General features: G+C 38.6%; 1 protein-coding gene across 2 annotated transcripts in view; it reads left to right on the top strand.

The window, feature by feature from the left end:
- Positions 1–19,470, top strand: part of PSMD12 (proteasome 26S subunit, non-ATPase 12) — a 28,528-nt gene extending 9,058 nt beyond the window's left edge. For both annotated transcript variants that reach the window (XM_008693643.2, XM_040640375.1), the window contains 8 exons: positions 4,467–4,574; positions 6,943–7,047; positions 10,021–10,170; positions 10,258–10,392; positions 11,753–11,865; positions 12,670–12,844; positions 15,939–16,016; positions 16,980–19,470. In XM_008693643.2, the coding sequence (XP_008691865.1) occupies positions 4,467–4,574; positions 6,943–7,047; positions 10,021–10,170; positions 10,258–10,392; positions 11,753–11,865; positions 12,670–12,844; positions 15,939–16,016; positions 16,980–17,189 (1,074 nt within the window). In that variant the 3' untranslated portion in view covers positions 17,190–19,470. The remainder of the gene's footprint in view (positions 1–4,466; positions 4,575–6,942; positions 7,048–10,020; positions 10,171–10,257; positions 10,393–11,752; positions 11,866–12,669; positions 12,845–15,938; positions 16,017–16,979) is intronic.
- The last annotated feature ends 238 nt before the right edge of the window (positions 19,471–19,708 follow it).

Here is a 19,708-nt window from a genome sequence, read left to right as displayed (position 1 = left end):
AAGCAGAATCCCCGCTGAGCGCAGAGCTTGGAGGATCTCAACCCTGAGATCACGACCTGAGCCAGAATCAGGAGCTGGACATACAACTGACTGAGCCACCTAGGCACCTCCTCATGTTTATTATTTTAAATGATTGTGTTATAATCCATCAAATTGATCATCCGTAACTTACTTAGTCATGTCTTTTATTAAATATTTAAGATTTAACTTATTTTGAGGCCATTTTTCAGACATTAGTTTGACTAATTTTGTTTAAAGATTATGTTCTCATTTGGTGTTTTGGGGAAGCTAGATTTTCTTTACTGTTTTCCCTGGTTTTTTGCTTGAGTTTTTGTTATTGTTTTTTAGTAAACTCTGTGCCCAACATGGGGCTTAAACCTATGACCCCAACGTCAAGAGTCACATGCTCTACTGACTGAGCCAGCCAGGCGCCCCATTCTGTTTGAGATTGAGATATTTAAATGATCCTCTGTACAAGTAGATTCCACTTGTCATTTATATCTCATCTTTCAAATGCTGTTCCCTGAGTAGTTTCCAGGTTTTTATTTTTTGCTTTCAAATGTATTAACATTGTAAAACAGGATAGTAGTAGTGGAACCAAAAACAGAAACATGGTGTTCTTGTTCAAATCTCTTGTTTTATTAATTAGGTTACTGCTAGAGTGAACCTAGTGTTAGAGTGGGTTAAATTATTTTTTTGCAGGGGCGCCTGGGTAGCGCAGTCGTTAAAGCGTCTGCCTTCGGCTCAGGGCGTGATCCCGGCGTACCGGGATCGAGTCCCACATCGGGCTCCTCCGCTGTGAGCCTGCTTCTTCCTCTCCCACTCCCCCTGCTTGTGTTCCCTCTCTCGCTGGCTGTCTCTCTGTCACATAAATAAATAAAATCTTTAAAAAAAAAAAAAAAAAATTATTTTTTTGCAAAAAACAAATTGGTTTTCTTCTTTTTTTAGATAAGTTTACATGCATATAATTTGTTGTCAAGAATTAACATAGAGGGGCTTCTGACTGGCTCATTTAGTTGGTAGAGCATGTGACTCTAGATGTCTGGGTTGTGAATTCGAGCCCCACATTGGGTGTAGAGATTACTTAAAAATAAGATCTAAAAAAAATTAATATAGATTTGAGGCAGTCTAGTATATATGAATGAAATTGACTTAAATATGCCTTTTACTGCTGAATTCTGTGGTTTGAGAGACCATCATAGAGTCGACTGAGAGACTGGCATAGATGAACCATTGTCTTCCTCTGATTTTCTAAGAGATTTGCTTTCTAAGGACAATTGGAAAGGGCTGCTTATTTGTCTTGAGGCAATCTGGGTTAAAGTAAACAAAAATATGTGTTTTATGTAGTACTAGTGCCATTCAAAGCACATACCCAAAAATACAGATTATTAATAGAGTCATAACATTTCAGAGCTAGTAGAAGGGACTGTTTAACTCTGTGGCTTTTCTGATTGAAAAACTGACATTTGTATGTAAGACTCTCAGAATGTGAAGAAATGTGCCAGGTAACTTCTAGTTCCTAGACGAGATAAATCACAAGTAATAGTAGTACATCTTTAGCAAGGTGATTTGTTTTTTTAAAAGTTACACACAGAGGGGCACCTCGGTGTCACAGTCGGTTGAGAGATTGACTTTGGATTTTGGCTCAGGTCATAATCTCGGGGTTGTGGGATGGAGCCCTGCGTCAGGCTCTGCACTCAGCACGGGGTCTGCTTGTCCCTCTCCCTCTGCTCCTCCCCCAGCTCACTCTCTGGCTCTCTCTCTCTTTTTTTCTAAAAAATAAATAAAATCTTAAAAGTTACAGACTCACACAGCAATATATAGTGAGTGACAAAGAAGAATAGTGAGTGGCGTTAGGAGACATGAAAGGGGGAAGAGGGGGTTTTGATTAGGTTTGTCGGGAGGCTTCCTGGAGAAAGAGGAGTTTGAGCCAGTCTCACAGCTGGCTAATGGCATGACCACAACTGTGGTGGGGCTTCTCTTTTTGCTGTGACATAGGTCTTCTTAGCTCTGGAAAGTGCTTAAGGACTCAAAATGTGCCTCTCCTTTCCCCGTAATTACTTTTTACCTAAAACTTTTCTTTTTGCTCTACCAGACTTAGAAAGTAATGATTTTCTTAAAATAACCTTTTCTAGATTGCTTAAAATTAATGGTTTCTAATTCACTGTCTGTCACTTGAGCCCAGGGGGTAAGCCTCACTCCAACTATGACTTACCTGATGACTTGTAATTTTTTCAGGGAACAGAAGGATGTTCACTTACCATTAGAATATTGATGTAATTGTTTTGTTTTGTTTTTCTTGTACCCCATCTGATTTCTGTTAATGTAGTTTTTGCACAGCTTTTAGAATTACTAAGTCGTATGCCCTTCTAGAAATCATGGTTATAATTAGTGTTAGAAGGATCATTTTTTGAGATGCAAGGTGTCCCAGAGCCTTGCACTTATTGAAAGAGTTATATTTTATAATAAAACCTTCGCTTTCTGGAACTCCTGTGTCTGAACAGCCAATTTTTCAGGTAATTAGAAGTTCGACCTGAGCTACATGAATATTGTTTTTCAAGAAAATCTTTGCAAGCTATACCATGGGATTTTTTTTTTCAGCTTGATGTATAATTGACAGAAGGTATTCTGTTCACTTTTCTGCCGTCTTAAACAAAATAGGCATTTTCTTGATTACAGAATCCTAATTATTATTCTCAATGATTATGATAATTGATAATGCTGTTTAGAATCTGTATTAGAGGGGCGCCTGGGTGGCTCAGTTGTTAAGCATCTGCCTTCGGCTCAGGGCGTGATCCTGGAGGCCTGGGATCGAGCCCCGCATTGGGCCCCCTGCTCCACTGGGAAGCCTGCTTCTCCCTCTCCCACTCCCCCTGCTTATGTTCCCTCTCTTGCTGGCTGTCTCTCTGTCAAATAAATAAGTAAAATCTTTAAAAAAAAAAAAAAAAAGAATCTGTATTAGTGGTTACAAAATACAGGCCATGGACCAAATCCCACCTGCCAGCTTCGTAAATAAAGTTTTTATACATAGCCATCCATTTGTTATACATCATCTGGCAGCTTTGTAGTTACAAAGGCAGAGTTGAATACTAGCCACAGAGACACCCTGTGGCCCACACAATTTAAAATATTTACTATGTAAATATTTACCAAAATTTACCAAAATGTTCAGAATGTTAGAGCTAGAGGTAATGTAGTCCAACCCATTTATATTATCTTTGAGGAACCTGGGCAAAGGACATGTGACCATCAATGTCATATTTCATTGGGGGGAGTATGGGTAGGACTATGGTTTCTCCTCCCTACCCAGGGGGTGGAATTACTTAACCTTCTGCCTCTGCCACTGACTCTTTTCTTTAGTCACAGTATCTGCTGACTATGGCTTCATTGTGTTCCCAGCCACCGTTGAACTCTGCTTTTCTCTTCTCTTTCTTCCCCCTTTCGTCTTTTACAACTACTATGCTTTTTTTTGGCTCCAGAAAAAGCCAGTTAGGAAGCCTTTTTTAGATTTTATTTATTTGAGAGAGACAGAGAGAGAATATAAGCAGAGAGATGAAGAAGCAGAAGCAGACTCCCTGCTGGTCAGGGGGTGCAATGCGGGACTCAGTCCCAGTACCCTGAGATCATGACCTGAGCTGAAGGCAGACGCTTAACCGATTGAGCCATCCAGGCACCCCATCTAGGAAGCCTTCTAATAGACATCCTTGAACACCCCTTTTGTGTAATAAGTTCATGGTTTGTAGTGGAGAGGTGTAAAGTCTTTCATCTGAGGTTTTCCTAACCTTTTTGAATTTATTACTAGGTGTTTAGTACTTCTTAGCTATCAGAGACATTTTTTTTTTTAAGATTTTGTTTATTTAAGAGAGAGAGGGAGACAGAGCATGAGCAGGGGGGAGGGGCAGAAGCAGGCTCCCCAATGAGCAGGGAGCCCTATTCCGGGCTCAATCCCAGGACCCTGGTATCATGACCTGAGCCGAAGGCAGCTGCTCAACTGACTGAGCCACCCAGGTGCCTCCTATCAGAGACATTTTGAATTTTTTTTTTAAGATTTTATTTATTTATTTGACAGCACAAGCAGGAGGAGAGGCAGAGGGAGAAGCAGGCTCCCTGGAGCCTGACGTAGGGCTCAATCCCAGGACCCTAGGATCACAACCTGAGCTGAAGGCAGTGGCTTAACCAACTGAGCCACTCAGGCACGCCATGAATTTTTTATTATTATTATTATTTTTTATTTTAAAGCAAGCTCTACACCAGCGTGGGGCTTGAACTCACAGCCCTGAGATCAAGAGTTTCATGCTCTACCAACTGAGCCAGCCAGGTACTCCTTATGTTTTTTAATAGGCATATCCGTATCTATAATTGTTTGGTAAGAGTAGATTTGAACATAGTTCTTCCATTGATGAAATACTTCCTTTTAAATTCTATGAGGAATGACTCTTACTTATGCATGGTTTTTACTATTTTAGGCTGTTGCAAAAATGGTTCAGCAATGCTGTACTTACGTTGAGGAAATCACAGACCTTCCAATCAAACTTCGATTAATTGATACTCTACGAATGGTTACAGAAGGAAAGGTAAGTTTTCCATTGGCATAACTCACAGTGGAAAGTCCTGTCTTTTCTGTATTCAGAGATTCTTATGTAGACATTATATTAATAGATACGTATATATTTTTTAAGATGACAAAATAGGTCGTCACCTTGATTCAACCATTATCTTTGTACATGTCCTTCTAGTATCTTCCCATATACAAATGAATGTATTTACTTATTTATATATATATTTTTTAAAGATTTTACTTTTACGTAATCTCTGCACCCACCGTGGGTCTCAAACTAATGACCTGGAGATCAAGAATCGCATGTTCTTCTGACTGAGCCAGCCAGGCACCCCTAAATGAATATATTTAAATAGTGGCAGTCTCAATATAGCCAAATTTTTCTAGGAATTAGTGATCTTACTCCAAATTTACATGTAGTAATAATGAATCAAAGATAAAGCTAATTCTTCACCCTAGCCTAGATCTGCTTGAGAAATCTATATTTGGGATAGCTAAGGTTTCACTCTACTATTTAAAATAATAGAGTACTGGGGTGCCTAACTGGCTCAGTTAGTAGAGCAAGTGACTCTTGATCTTGGAGTTTGAGTTCGAGCCCCATGTTGGATGTAGAGCTTACTTAAAAAAAAAAAAAGTAATAGCGTATTCACAGTGTAGGTTTAATTTTCAGGATTTCACTGTCTTGGCAGAATCCATTTGTATTTCTTTCGATCCCTTTTTCCCTCCTAATTTTTCGTTTCTCCAAAAACGACAAGTATGAAATGGTGACTGAGGTAAGTATATATTTTTTCTGGACTGATTTTTGTGATCTGAGAATAAAAACTTAGCTTATAATTAACTTATTAGGTCTTGACTGTCACTTTAGTAAAACTTTTTAAAAGATTTTATTTGTTTTTAAAGATTTATTTATTTTAGAGAGAGCGTTGGTGGGGGGAGGAAGAGAGAATCTCGAGCAGACTCACCACCGAGTGTGGAGCTCAACATGGGATTCAATCTCATGACCCTGAGATCATGACCTGAGCCGAAATCAAGAGTCAGACGCTCACCGCACCGAGCCACCCAGGTGCCCCAAGATTTTATTTTTTTAAGTAATCTCTATACCCAACATCGGGCTTGAATCAGCAACCCTGAGATCGAGAGTCTTACGCTGTTGTGACTGAGTCAGCCATGTTTATGGAGCACCCGTGTTGTGCTAGATCCAGAATGAATATGACACTGTTCTTTACCACCTCAAAGAGATCCATCATAAAAACAGTCACTGGGCTGTGTTTTGACTGTTGATTTTGGCTCAGGTCATAATCTCAGGGTCATGAGATCGAGCCCCGTGTTGGGCTCCCCGCTGAGCAGGGAGTCTGCTTGAGATTCTCTTCCTCCTTTTGTCCCTCCCCCCGCTTGTGCCCACGGTCTCTTTCTTTCTAAAATAAATCCTTAAAAAAAGAAAAGAAACACATGGAACATTTAGGAAAATGAAAATAGTTTGTTTTTCTTGGAGATTGAGGTTTTTGGGGGTGGAGTAGGGAAGGGGGTTGCTGCAGAACAAAGGCTAAAGGGATAAGGAAGCCTGAGCATGAAAATTAGTTCCCTAGACTCCATTAGGCTGTAGTTATATTTTTGATGTTTAATTTGCTGGAAATTATAAATCCACTAATATTACTTAATAACTGCAAAAAATGCTAGTAACTTTTACAAGGTCAAATAGTTTTACTTTATTGTTATTATTTTTTTAATAAGCTCTGTACCCAATGTGGGACTTGAACTCATGACCCCAAGGTCAAGAGTCACATGCTCTACCAATTGAGCCAGCCAGGCGCCCCTCAAATAATTCTTTTAAAGGCTCTGTTCTGTTTTCTGTACTATTCAATGTAGCTTATGGTTCTGTTACTCATTAAACACAATGATTTCATATTTAGGTTCTTGAAGCAAAGCTACAAAATATGCATAATGTTTCATAGAGACTTTTTCTTAAAAATTATGTGATTGTGGGGCGCCTCGGTGGCTCAGTTGGTTAAGTGTCCAGCTCTTGTTTTTGGCTCAGGTTGTGATCTCAGGGTGGTGAGATCAAGCCCTGAGTCAGGCTGCACATTCAGCGGGGAGTCTGCTCTAGATTCTCTCTCTCTCTCGCCCCCTTCTCCCTGGGCACGCATGCACGAGCATGTGTGCGTGTGCACATGCACTCTCTCAAATGAATAATTTTTTTAAAAAAAATTACGTGACTGTGAAATGTAAAATGTCACTCAGCTGTATTTGTGCTTGGAGGATAAAGTGCACAATCACTGCAGGATAAATACTGTTAGGCTTAGTTCGAGTAATAGTTCAAGTCTGTCTTTAAAATGTTAACACATTTCTATGGGAATTTTGATAATATAAATTTCTCATATTTGTAGATTTATGTTGAAATTGAGCGTGCTCGACTGACTAAAACATTAGCAACTATAAAAGAGCAAAACGGTGACGTGAAAGAGGCAGCCTCCATTTTACAAGAGTTACAGGTAAGGAGTTGTATTTAGAATGTGAAAATCTTTATATTTATTCAGCAGTATTTCTTGTGGCAATAGCTTACTTTGACACCTTATCACTTTTTCAAAACTACCCAGACTAAGAGTGAGCGCAGTGGAGAGGGAGGTTACTCAGGTACCTGAAAATTATGTAATTAGGGTCCTGACTAAATTTAACTGCTCAGAAAGTTTTGAAGGAAAGTTAGAATCAATGCATTAGTCTTGATTTTGTGCTATTTGAAAATTTTCATTCTCTTTAGAACTCAAATAAAACTAGTAATTCATGTACTATGCATGCCTGAGGGAGTTGCTGTTAATCATTAACCTCATTCTAAATGAATATTTGATTGATGGTCAATTTCTAGGCTAAATTGTTCTAACAAAGAAAAATTGCCTCATAATTTGCCATGTTTCAGGACACATTTTTAAGAGAGATCTTAAAATGAGACAGCAACGTACTAAGAAATCTGAGTAAAGCCATAGACTCATTCTCTCAAAATTTTCCTTGTAATTTTGGCCCATCAAGGTTCCCGCATTAAGTTAAATTTCTTATTTGGATTTTTCCGTCATGTGCTAGTTTAGCTTAAAGGAAGGGAAAAAATAACACAGAGGATCCTGTGTGCTATGCATTGTCTTTGTTGGTTTTTTTTTAAAACATGTCCTGTGTTCTCTACACATTTTATCTTCTTCAGTGTTCATATACAACACTATTTTTATCCCCATTTTTCTGCCAAGGAAACTGAAACTCAAAGTAATGTGCCTAAAGTCATTGCCAAGAAGTGGTGGAGTTCAAATTCCTACTAGTTCTGTTTGGCTTCAGACTCCTTTTCTTCTTTTTTATTAAAAGACTTTATTTTTTAGAGCAGTTTTAGGTTCACAACAAAGTTGAGTGGCAAGTGCAGAGTCCCCATATGCCCCCTGATGCCCTCCCCCTGCAACAGGCGCACACATGCACAATTTCCCCTCCTACCGGCATCTCCCACCGGAGTGGTACATTAGTTACAGTTGATGAACCTACGTCGACGTGTGATCACCCAAAGTCTGTATTTTGCATTAAAGTTCACGCTCGGTGTTGTATGTTCTGCAGGTTTGACAAACGTTTAATGACCTGCGGTCATCAGTGTAGTATCATGTAAAAAGTTTCACTGCCCTAAAAATTCTCTGTGGTCTGCGTATTCCTCTTCCTCCCCATCCCAACCCCAGCAACCACGGATATTTCTACTGTCTCCATAGCTTTGCCTTCAAACTCTGTTTTCAACCAGGAGGATCGTGTGCCTCATGATTCAACATCCTCTGAAATATTCTTACCAAAAAAAATTCACCTCAATTATATAAAGCTTCTGGTTTAACTACCAGTTTACAGGATATACTAGGGACAGAGGAGCCTATTAAATGATACCACAAGGATGCAATCAGCGTAATTTAGACTCTAGGAAACTGTAGGATGATTGGCTTGATTTTGTCAGTAAATGGCAAAGGAATAAATGGCAAGGAATAAAGAGCCATAAGAAACATATCTGAGGGGAGGGGGGGTGGGGGAATGGGATAGACCAGTGATGGGTAGTAAGGAGGGCACGTATTGCATGGTGCACTGGGTGTTATACGCAACTAATGAATCATCGAGCCTTACATCGGAAACCGGGGATGTACTGTATGGTGACTAACATAATATAATAAAAAAATCATTAAAAAAAAAAAAAGAAAGAAACATATCTGATGATTGCAAAGCATGAGCCTTATTTGGATTCTGACTTAATTAAAATAAATGAGATAGATATTGGGAACTGACTAGATATTTGGTGATACAAGGAATTTTTAGATAGAGACACATACTGAAATACAGATATGTTGTCTGAAATTTGCTTCAAAGTAATTAACACATGGAGAGTGGGTGAAGATACATAAATGAAACATTGATGGCTTATTGTATAAGTTTTTATTTTCCTTAACAAAAAATTACAAAGAAGACCATGAAATCAAAACCTTTTTTAGACCTAATAATAATAAGAATGAAATAGCCTTACTTCATTTCACTTTGCCATTCTACATTTTATAAATTCATTTGCAGTATGTGTATGCAAATATTAAATTGTTTTTCATAGTATTTGACATAATTGATTTTCTATATTGTATCTGTTGTATATTTACTGTAACTCTACATTCTACATCCGTTAGAAGTCATATCAGGCTCGTTACCTGAATTTTAAAAAGGCTAGCACCTCTTTTTTTCTATAATTTTTTGTTCTGTAAATAGAAAGCCTGTGAGTGGTATCTTTTTTGTGTTTAGAATTGTAATTTCTGGGGCGCCTGGTGGCTCAGTCAATTAAGCGTCTGCCTCCTGCTTGTGTCATGATCCCAGGGTCCTGGGGTCGCACCCCGCATCGGGGTCCCGGCTCAATGGGGAGTCTGCTTCTCCTTCTCCCTCTGCCTGTCTCTCCGGCTTTTGCTCTTTCTATTTCTCTCTCTCTCTCTCTCAAATAAATAAAATCTTTTTAAAAAATGAATGAACTATTGATATGCACAACAATTTAAATGAATCTTAGTATTCAAAGCATTATGCTGAGTGAACAAAGATAGTCTCAAGAGATTGCGTTCTGTGTTTGACATTCTTGAAAAGACATCTGTAGTGATGGAGAACAGATCATTCTGAGTGGGGGAAGTATGTTACTATAAATGGGGGAGTTTGGGGGTGATAGAACTGTTCTGTATCTTGATTGTGATTACACAAGTCTATACATATGTTAAAATTCACAGAACTGTTTATGCCAGAAGAAAAAATATCCATTTTCCTATATAATTTTTTTTAATTGTAATTTCCTGGAGAAAACTAGCTTTTTATATCATCATCAGCGCTCTCCAGTGTGCAAGGTTCTTATTATTTGACAAGTGTGAATATTTTCAAACATTTAATCTTGCAGTTTTTAGAAATTACCGAATAGAAACTTATTTGGGGTCTTACTTTGCTAGGTGGAAACCTATGGGTCAATGGAGAAGAAGGAGAGAGTGGAGTTTATTTTGGAGCAAATGAGGCTCTGCCTAGCTGTGAAGGATTACATTCGGACACAAATCATCAGCAAGAAAATTAACACCAAATTTTTCCAGGAAGAAAATACAGAGGTAAGCATGTCTCTTACTGCAAGTTTACTTTACAGGTGTTTGGAAAAAACCCATAGGCCCCAATTTATTTTATCAACTCTTTTTCAGAAATTAAAGTTGAAATATTATAACTTAATGATTCAGCTGGATCAACATGAGGGATCCTATTTGTCTATTTGTAAGCACTACAGAGCAATATACGATACTCCCTGTATACAGGCAGAAAGTGAAAAGTGGCAACAGGTGAGAATATATTCTTATGCTTGACATTGATACCTACTAGGAAGAATTTGCATTTTTTATTTTGAAATGATTATATGCAGTTGTGTGGTGCTGATTTCTATTCAGTGTGTTGATTATTCAGTTTATCTTTACTGATTGAAATGAATTGTGCCAATATTCTGAATTATTTATCACTTTCGAAGAATGTAGCCTTACTGTTTAAAATATGTATGGCGGGGGGCACCTGGGTAGCTCAGTCGGTTAAGCATCCTACCCTGGATTTTGGCTCAGGTCATGATTTCAGGGTCGTGAGATCAAGCCCCACATCAGGCTCTGCACTCAGCTTGGGATCTGCTTGAGATTCTTGCTCTCCCTGTTTCCCTCATTCTTGTGCTCGTGCATGTGCACGTGGGCATGCTCTAAATAAATGAATAAATAAATAGATAAAATCTTTTTTAAAAAAAGGGGGGGGATGCCTGGGTGGCTCAGTCGGTTAAGCATCTCTCTTTGGCTTAGGTCATGATTCGGGGGCCTGGGATCGAGCCCTGTGTCAGGCTTCTTGGTCAGTGAGGACCCTGCTCCTCCCTCTCCGTCTGCTGCTCCCCCTGCTTGTGCTCACTCTCTGTCAAATAAATTAATTTAAAAAAAATCTTTTTATATAGATATATTTTTTTTAAAGATTTTATGTATCTGAGAGAGAATATGAGCAGGGTGAGGGACCAAGGGAGAAGCAGACACCCTGCTGAGCAGGGAGCCCGATGCGGGGCTCGATCCCAGAACCCTGGGGTCATGACCTGAGCCGAAGGCAGATGTTTAACTGACTGAGCCACCCAGGCGCCCTCCAAAAATAAACTTTAAAAAAATAAAATTAAACATGTATAGCAGGAGCGCCTGGCTGGCTCAGTCGGTAGAGCATGCAACACTCGACCCTTGGGGTCATGAGTTTTTAAGCACCATGTGGGGTGTAGAGATTACTTTAAAATATGTATAGCAGGTCACTTGCTAGCAGAGGTTGTAGGTAAAAGACCTAGCATTACTTTGGAAAATTATTTCACAAAACTGTTTCAAATAGTTTATATGTATATTCCACGTTTGTGCTGCTAATGTGTTATAAGAACTTTTTCTTTACACATCTGACGCCAAAAAATGCCAGCCCAGGTAGTAATTCAAATTAGCAAAGATTTAGTGTAATTGTTTCAAGAAACTAAATATGACAGGAAGCCATTGTTAAGGGTAGCTTGGTAGGATGTTTATTCCCTAAGACTTTGAGAATAATATCAAACATGAATGTAGACAATTCTCCCATGATTTTGTAGTTCCTGCCTGAGTTTCTGCTTTGTTTCTAAGCTTGTTTATAATTCATCATGTTATACATTTTTAGGCTCTGAAAAGTGTTGTCCTGTATGTGATCTTGGCTCCTTTTGACAATGAACAGTCAGATTTGGTTCACCGAATAAGTGGTGACAAGAAGTTAGAAGAAATTCCTAAATACAAGTAAGTACTTTTATAGCTAGTGTAGTAATGTCAGCAGAAACACCATTTTGAAAGAAAATTGGTTAACCTAAGTGTACACCTGCTTCATTTGGTTGCTGACAGATTGTATTGGTGAATAAAATTAGAGTTTATAAAATAGTGAAATGTTTTTTCACACTGCATTAGAAATTAATGAGGCTGTAACACACTTCATTCTAAACCACTTACCAAGGGGTCCCTGGGTGGCTCAGTCAGTTAAGCATCCGACTCTTGGTCTCAGCTCAGGTCTTGATCTTGGGGTTGTGAGTTTGGGCCTCACGTTGGGCTCCACGCTGGGTGTGGAGCCTACTTCAAAAAATAAACAAATAAACCACTTATCAAATAGAAGTTGCATTTCAAGCTCACTTAGCAGCTTTTGGTTAATTAACCATTTGCTAAAGTTTAGTGTTAGTAGTTTGGGGCTTTGTGATTTTCAGAAGTACGTGCTATATAAAACAGACATACGCTACCTGAGGACAGTGGGCTTTTATCTGTTAAAAGCTGTTTTTCTTTTATGTGTCTCATTGGTAAGTTTGCATTAATTTTTCCCGAGACTGGCAAATATATTGCAGGAGGAAGCAGGATGTTAAGTAGGGGGAATGCTCCATTCAGATTTATTGTGGAAAAAATGGTAGTGAAGTAGGTAAAATAAATAATAATCAACTTATGTTTTGTTCTACAAATAAAAATGTTTACAGTCTTTGTCGGTATTTAAACATTTGCTGTTATAGTACATGAAACTTAATTTTTACAGATTTGGAATATTAAGTTTTATACAATTTACAGGGATCTTTTAAAGCTTTTTACCACAATGGAGCTGATGCGTTGGTCCACACTTGTCGAAGACTATGGAATGGAATTAAGAAAAGGGTCTCTTGAGAGTCCGGCAACTGATGTTTTTGGTTCTACAGAGGAAGGTGAAAGAAGGTGGAAAGACTTGAAGAACAGAGTTGTTGAACATGTAAGAATCTGGCATGGTAGAGATGCCAGTCTGAAAGTAAACTTTGGCAAATTTAAGCATAAACTTTTATTTTTCAAGTTTGATAGATGGTTTTTTTTTTCAAGGTTATGTCTTTAATTCTTTGCTTTTGGGTTTTTGTTTTTTGGGGTTTTTTTTTTGCTATGCCCAATGTAGTGATGTAAATTTGTTGTTGAATGTTTATTGTATATTTCCAAAACCACATCAGAATTTATCTCCTCCCTCTTGCTTTTCAGGAAAACAAACAAACAAAAAAAAAACCCCTGTATTTTAGCATGCTTATTTTGAGGGGACTTCTCAAGAATCCAAAATTTTAGGGACACCTAGCTGGCTGAGTCAGTAAATCATGTGACTCTTGATCTTGGGGTTGTAAGTTTGAGCCTCACATTGGATATAGAGATTACTTAAAAATAACATCTTAAAAAAAAATCCAAAATTTTATAGCCTATAAACCAGAAGGAATTTCTTAAGAATGCGGGGGATGGTTGTGGGTGAAAGGATTTCTTTCGGATACTCGCTTAGTAGTTTTGGGAATGGGTAACAAGTCTTAAACTTGATCTTTGATCTTCTTGGCGTCACTATAAGTTGAATTATCTCAGCATGCATTCGCATAACAAACATTTATTGTGAGCCTTCTATGTGCCAGATACTGCACAAAGTTGCCGGGACACGTGGGAAAGTAAGACATGGTCCCTGCCATCAGACAGCTTAAAAAGAAGTCCTAGGAAAGGTGCATTTATAAATAAAAGTATCCAAGATACTAGGCACAAATAGCTATCAAATGGAGTGGAGCATAAGTAGAGAGTGATTGGTTCTACCTGAAAGGGGTTGCCTGGCTGGCCCAGTTGGAGCATGTGACTCTTGATCTTGGGGTCGTGAGTCCAAGCCCTATGTTGGGTGTGGAGACTACTTAAAAATAAAATCTTAAAAAAGAAAGAAAGGTCAGGCTAGATCTGCAGGAATTGACACAGGAGGTAAGATTTGTAAGAAGAGTACCTGGTGAGCAGGCAAATGCGATACTCTGAGCGGCGACTTGGAGACGCACCAGCAGGGGACGTAAGCACCTGCAAGAACAGGGCTCAGTGAGGAAGAAAGTCGGAGATACGGAAAGGGTCTGGAACTTAACAAAGTTTATATATTGCAGTAGAGGAAACTTTGACCTGAGAGGACAGTGACCAGGCTTGTATCTTACAAAGACCCCTCTGGCAGTAAGTGTGGAGAATGGATTTTGGGGAGAGACAGGAATAGAACTAAGACTAGGTGAAGGCCCCTTGTGGGCTTCCGCCAAGTCTGTAGCTGAGGGATTGAAGAATGGATGGGGTGGAATTATTTTAAGAAAGAAAATCAATTGAATTTGGTCCCTGATTACACTTAAGGGATGAAGGAAAGGGGGGTCTAGAATGATTGTCCTTCTTCCTAAGAAGTTGGTGTTGCCAAGGACCCAATAGAGACGCGAGGAAGGACAGCTTCTTCAAAGATCAGTTCATTTGCTCTCCCCACTGTTCCCCATTTGTCCTGTGAATGCTGTTGTTTTGTTAATAACGTAGAGAAGAATAAAGGGAGGAACGTGGCTCAGTCAGTTAAGTGTCCCACTCTTGATTTTGGTTCGGGTCACGATTGCAGGGTCGTGGAATCCAGCCCCACTTTGGGCTCCAAGCTCAACAGGGAGTCTGACTGAAATTCTCTTTACCTCTCCTTCCACCCTACCCCTCTCCACACTCTCTTTCTCTAAATAAATTAATAAATTATTTTTTTAAAAGAATAATAGGGGTGCCTGGGTGGCTCAGTCGTTAAGCATCTGCCTTCAGCTCAGGGCGTGATCCTAGCATTCTGGGATCAAGCCCCACATCAGGCTCCTCCACTGGGAGCCTGCTGCTTCTTCTCCCACTCCCCCTGCTTGTGTTCCCTCTCTCACTGGCTGTCTCTCTCTGTCAAATAAATAAAATCTTTAAAAATAAAATAGGGGCGCCTGGGTGGCTCAGTCGTTAAGCCTCTGCCTTTGGCTCGGGGCGTGATCCCGGCGTTCTGGGATCGAGCCCCACATCAGGCTCCTACGCTGGGAGCCTGCTTCGCCCTCTCCCACTCTCCCTGCTTGTGTTCCCTCTCCCTCTCTCGCTGGCTGTCTCTGTGTCAAATAAATAAAATCTTTAAAAATAAAATAAAATAAAAAATAAAAAAGAATAATAAAGGGAACAGTTTCCAGTGAAAATTAGGAAATTTAATTTCAGGTTACCTTTAAGTAGTTATAATGATGATAATGTGTTTTAAGATACTCTGAATCATTTTTTTGAATCTGAGCCTTTTAAACATTTGTGTCATAATTACTAAAGTTTAACTTTAGATTCTTCCATTTAGCAAAAAACTTTTAGTACAGTTACAGGGTTTTGTTTTTCTTTTTAAGATTTTATTTATTTATTTATTAGAGTGAGCATGCACAAACGGGACAGGGGCAGGGGGGGAGGAGAAGCAGACTCGCCGCTGAGCAGGGAGCCTGAGGACCCTGAGATCATGACCTGAGCTAAAGGCCCATGCTTAACCCACTGAGCCACCCAGGCGTCCCAGTACAGTTACAGTTTTTAACTACTATTTTAGTTAAGATAAGCCTAGCTTTGACTATATATCTTTTTTTCCCTAAGATTCTGTTTATCTGAGAGAGAGAGAACGAGTTGGGGAGAGGAGCAGAGGGAGAAGCAGACTCCCCACTGAGCAAGGAACCCGATGTGGAGCTCGATCCCACACCCCTGGGATCAGGACCTGAGCTGAAGGCAGATGCTTAACTGAGCCACTCAGGCTCCCTTGACTATATATATTTGAAAAGAGTTGTGGAGAGTATTCACAACAACTTACAAATAACTGCAGACACCAAAATATCTAAATTTTGCTTCGTTACTGAAATTTAGAACCAGCTTCATTCCAGTGCTGGGCTATAGAGAAATGTTTGAATCTGACATTTTAACTAAACCTATTTGCATATGAAGAAAATAAAATAAAATAGACCTATTTGATTATGAAAACAAATGGGATTTTAGCCTTACTGATGACTGTTGTGTGTCCTTCATGCCTCTGTCTTCCCCAGAATATCAGAATAATGGCCAAGTATTACACAAGGATAACAATGAAGAGGATGGCTCAGCTTCTCGATCTGTCTGTCGATGTAAGTAGTTTGAGTTGTTTGTAGCCAGTCATTTTGAATATCAACTGACTTGTAAAAATTGAATGAGAAAATCAATTTTGTTTTATTATTTAATTTTAAGTTTAGTGTCTCCAGGCTATCTTGAATACCAAAAAATAGCTTAAATATCAAGTTTATAGTCACATTAATATTGTGTCCTAGTTAAAATTTTTCACTTCTATGTGGTAGTTTTACATCGATTCATCTGCAGTCCAGGGTTTATATTTCTATAATGAATGTGTCTGGGTTCCCAGAAATGAATGATAGAAAATGTGAGGGAGACTTGACTGTACTTCCCTTGCAGAGAGAGGTCCCAGGTCACGTTAGAGGAGCGCTGTGTTCAGGTATGGGTTCCTGTTGGTGACATGTACACCACCACAGAGGCAGGGGTCAAGTGGAGTGATCCAGAAGCTGTTTCGGTCACCAGAGTTTTTCAGTTTAGCTAAAAACGAAGGATCACGGATGTTAGAGGTGGAAGGTTTTGATCCTTGGTTGGCTCATTAGCTCCTCACATTTCTGGACAAGGGTACCAGAGTCCTTAGAAGTAAAGTATCTTGTCCTTGGCCACGTAGTCTCCAGTGGCAGAGCATGCATTGTAACCCAGCATTTCTGGAAACAAATTATCTGTCTAATGGTTAGGGGGAAACATTGTAGACCAAGAGTGGACCAGGTTGCTGTTGGCAGCAGGCTGGCCGGCTGGCTGCAGTACCGGCAGTGTTGAGTTTGCCGGGAGGCTGATGCAAACTCCACCCTGATTCTGGGTAGACTGGGAGTCTCTTCATTCCTGGACTCATAGTAAAATAAGTATGTCAACAGTTGCTAACTATGACTAGGGAATTTTAGCTGCATATTCTTAGGTAAAGAGTTTAGAAAATGCTTTCCTTAAATTTTATTTATTGTCTGTAATTATCCTGTCTTAATCCAATTTGTCTTTCTCTCTTGCAGGAGTCAGAAGCTTTTCTTTCGAATCTAGTAGTTAACAAGACCATCTTTGCTAAAGTAGACAGGTTGGCAGGAATTATCAACTTCCAGAGACCCAAGGATCCAAATAATTTATTAAATGACTGGTCTCAGAAACTGAACTCACTGATGTCTCTAGTTAACAAAACCACACACCTCATAGCCAAAGAGGAGATGATACATAATCTACAATAAGGGTCTCAACGCCCCTAATGCTTTTAGAGAAGAACTAAAATTGGAAGTCATTAAAAAAAAAAAAAAAAAAGACTGTTATGGTGTATATGTTGGGGTTTTTTTTTTTTCTTTCTATTCTCAGCTCCTTTGTCTAAAATTTAAGAGATAGTGAATATGTTTAAGGCCCCTTTCGACCTCTCAGTTCCCTGATTTTATCGTTAACTTTGCATTTGCAATTGGTGCAAAAAAAAAACCCACAAAACATTTCTATTGTCTACGTACTCAAAAAATTGTGTCATAACTTACCCAAATGTGTTTTTCTATCATTTGAAAACTTTTTAGCTATTATTTGTTTTCATTCAGCTAACAATTACCATAATTATAATAATAAAAGCAGTATATGCACATTGACTTTCTATGGTTACCTATGTTTCTGAACATTTTGTGGGATAGTGATTTAAGTATTTTTTAAATAAAAGAAATTCTGTTGTAGAGCTATCAGTTATTTGGTAGAATTTAGGAAACAGCATAGGACATATAAGAACATTTGGGATAGAGTTGTGATTTGTGAAGAATTTGTATTGCAGTATTGTGGAGGAGGCCTCTATCTAGACTGAGTGTATATAGCGTGCTCTGGTAGGCTGAAGACTTCACATAGACATCATTTTTCCCCCGTGAGTCAAGCTGGCTTCAATCACAGGAGCTTGACGATTTTCATTCCCATTCCCCAACTTGAGCAGTTGAACAAAATCAAGTGACATAATGTTGACGTAGTTTAACACACACAGTCATTTTTATAAGATTCCTTTGTGGCTTTCACTTAAAGGTCTAATTACATCATTAGTGTTCCACATTCATTATGTCCCTATAGGAACTTTAGTTCCATTATGTGAACACTGGGTACAACCTAAAATGCTTTAAAAAATAGCAACAACAACAAAGACTCAGCCACCCTCTTAGCAAATGGCATAGTATTGACTTTGTTTTTTTTTTTTTTTTTTTACAGAAAAGTAGTTTTACTGTCAAAAGAAACATCTGAAATCAATTAATAGCAAATTTTGGAAGTTTTTAAAAATTTGATTTATTTCAGGGAAAACTGAAGAATGAAACAGTGTTAGAAGCTTATTTAAAATGATGTTTAAACAAAGAAAGTATGAGGTCTACTTTTAAAAATTCAATTGAAAGGAGTGGGGGAAAAAGACATTCTGGAAATAGCATTTTTCATAATTTTCACTTAGTGGTCACTAAATTGTCCTACTCCATGATCCCAGGGCTGGGGACAATTGTGGGATCTCCGCTATTTATGCTGAGTCATTGTGAGTAATAACCTAGTATTAAATCTAATTCTCTTCTTTGGAAATTTAATGTATTGGTCACTTAATAACATAAACATCTGCTACCACTTATCTTTAAAAATCTAACCAAAAATATGGCAAGGAACATCAGAAGTTCACACGAGCAGTAGGAATATGGTTTAAATTTTCTTCGAAACGAAAAGGATAGACAATGAAATCACTTCATATTGTTAATTTGTAAATCAAGTTGGAGCTAATTTGAATCTAGCTCCTCATTAACTCACTAACTACCCTTGTACTTGCCAAACCTAGGCTATTTGGCCAAATGCTTGGTTGTTGTAAAGATCGCAAATGGTCCTCTTCTTTGGTCTTTATTTAACATGCTTGCCCTCAAACTCAGCTCTGTGTGTGTTCTGATTTAGTGCCATTTGTAACTGTCCCAAGAACTGAATCCCATTTGATTTAACTGCTCATCCAGTTCTTGTTTTTTTCCCCTCCAAGCAAACGTAAATTTCTTAGTGTTACAAATAAGAATCCATTAACACAGGGCAGTAAAATATTTGCAATGTTCAGAACCCAAAATCCTGGCTTCCATTTCAGACCTAGAGCTGGCTATTTGTGAAAAGGAAGAACCACTTGGTTTTAAATATGGAAAAGATAATACTTGACTCCTTTTCATTTTCATTAGGTTACTAACTAGCAGAGAGGTGATAAGCCACTGGTTTTTGTTTTTTAAATGAAACGTTTTTTACCCTTTTATATAATTTTTGTTTTTATTTTAGAGTTCAATAGCTATTTCTGTAATTATCCTCAATTTCCATGTGCTCACTGAATCACTGAAAAACTAAACTTTAAAATTCATACTGTTTCCTTCTATCTTCTACGTGTTATATGTGTGATATAAGTACATATTTTGTGTTGTTTGGCTCCTGGGTAGAGCTACAGTAAAAGCACTAATCTGTGGGTGTGTAAAAACCTGAAGAATAAACTCATACTTGTAAAGATCACTTCTTTTTTCAATTATCTTGCTGTTTAAAACAAAAAGCCATAGGTTTTTCATTCTTTCAAAATCAGGTTCTCTCCATAAACTTGTTTTTTAAGTGGTGGGAAAACATGGTGCACATATGTTTCAAAAGCCAACTGCTTGGCTTTTTTCCTCCTGGTTTCTTCTGATCTGGGTTTGGTGACAGTCCGTGCCCATGGTTCTCCAATGTAGCCCATGTCAGAATCACAGGCAGGACACGC

The sequence above is a fragment of the Ursus maritimus genome, unplaced genomic scaffold, assembly GCF_017311325.1.
Source record: "Ursus maritimus isolate PB19 unplaced genomic scaffold, ASM1731132v1 scaffold_24, whole genome shotgun sequence".
Taxonomy (NCBI): domain Eukaryota; kingdom Metazoa; phylum Chordata; class Mammalia; order Carnivora; family Ursidae; genus Ursus; species Ursus maritimus.
Note: the sequence above shows the minus strand (reverse complement) of the source record. Positions and strands in the feature narration are given on the sequence as shown.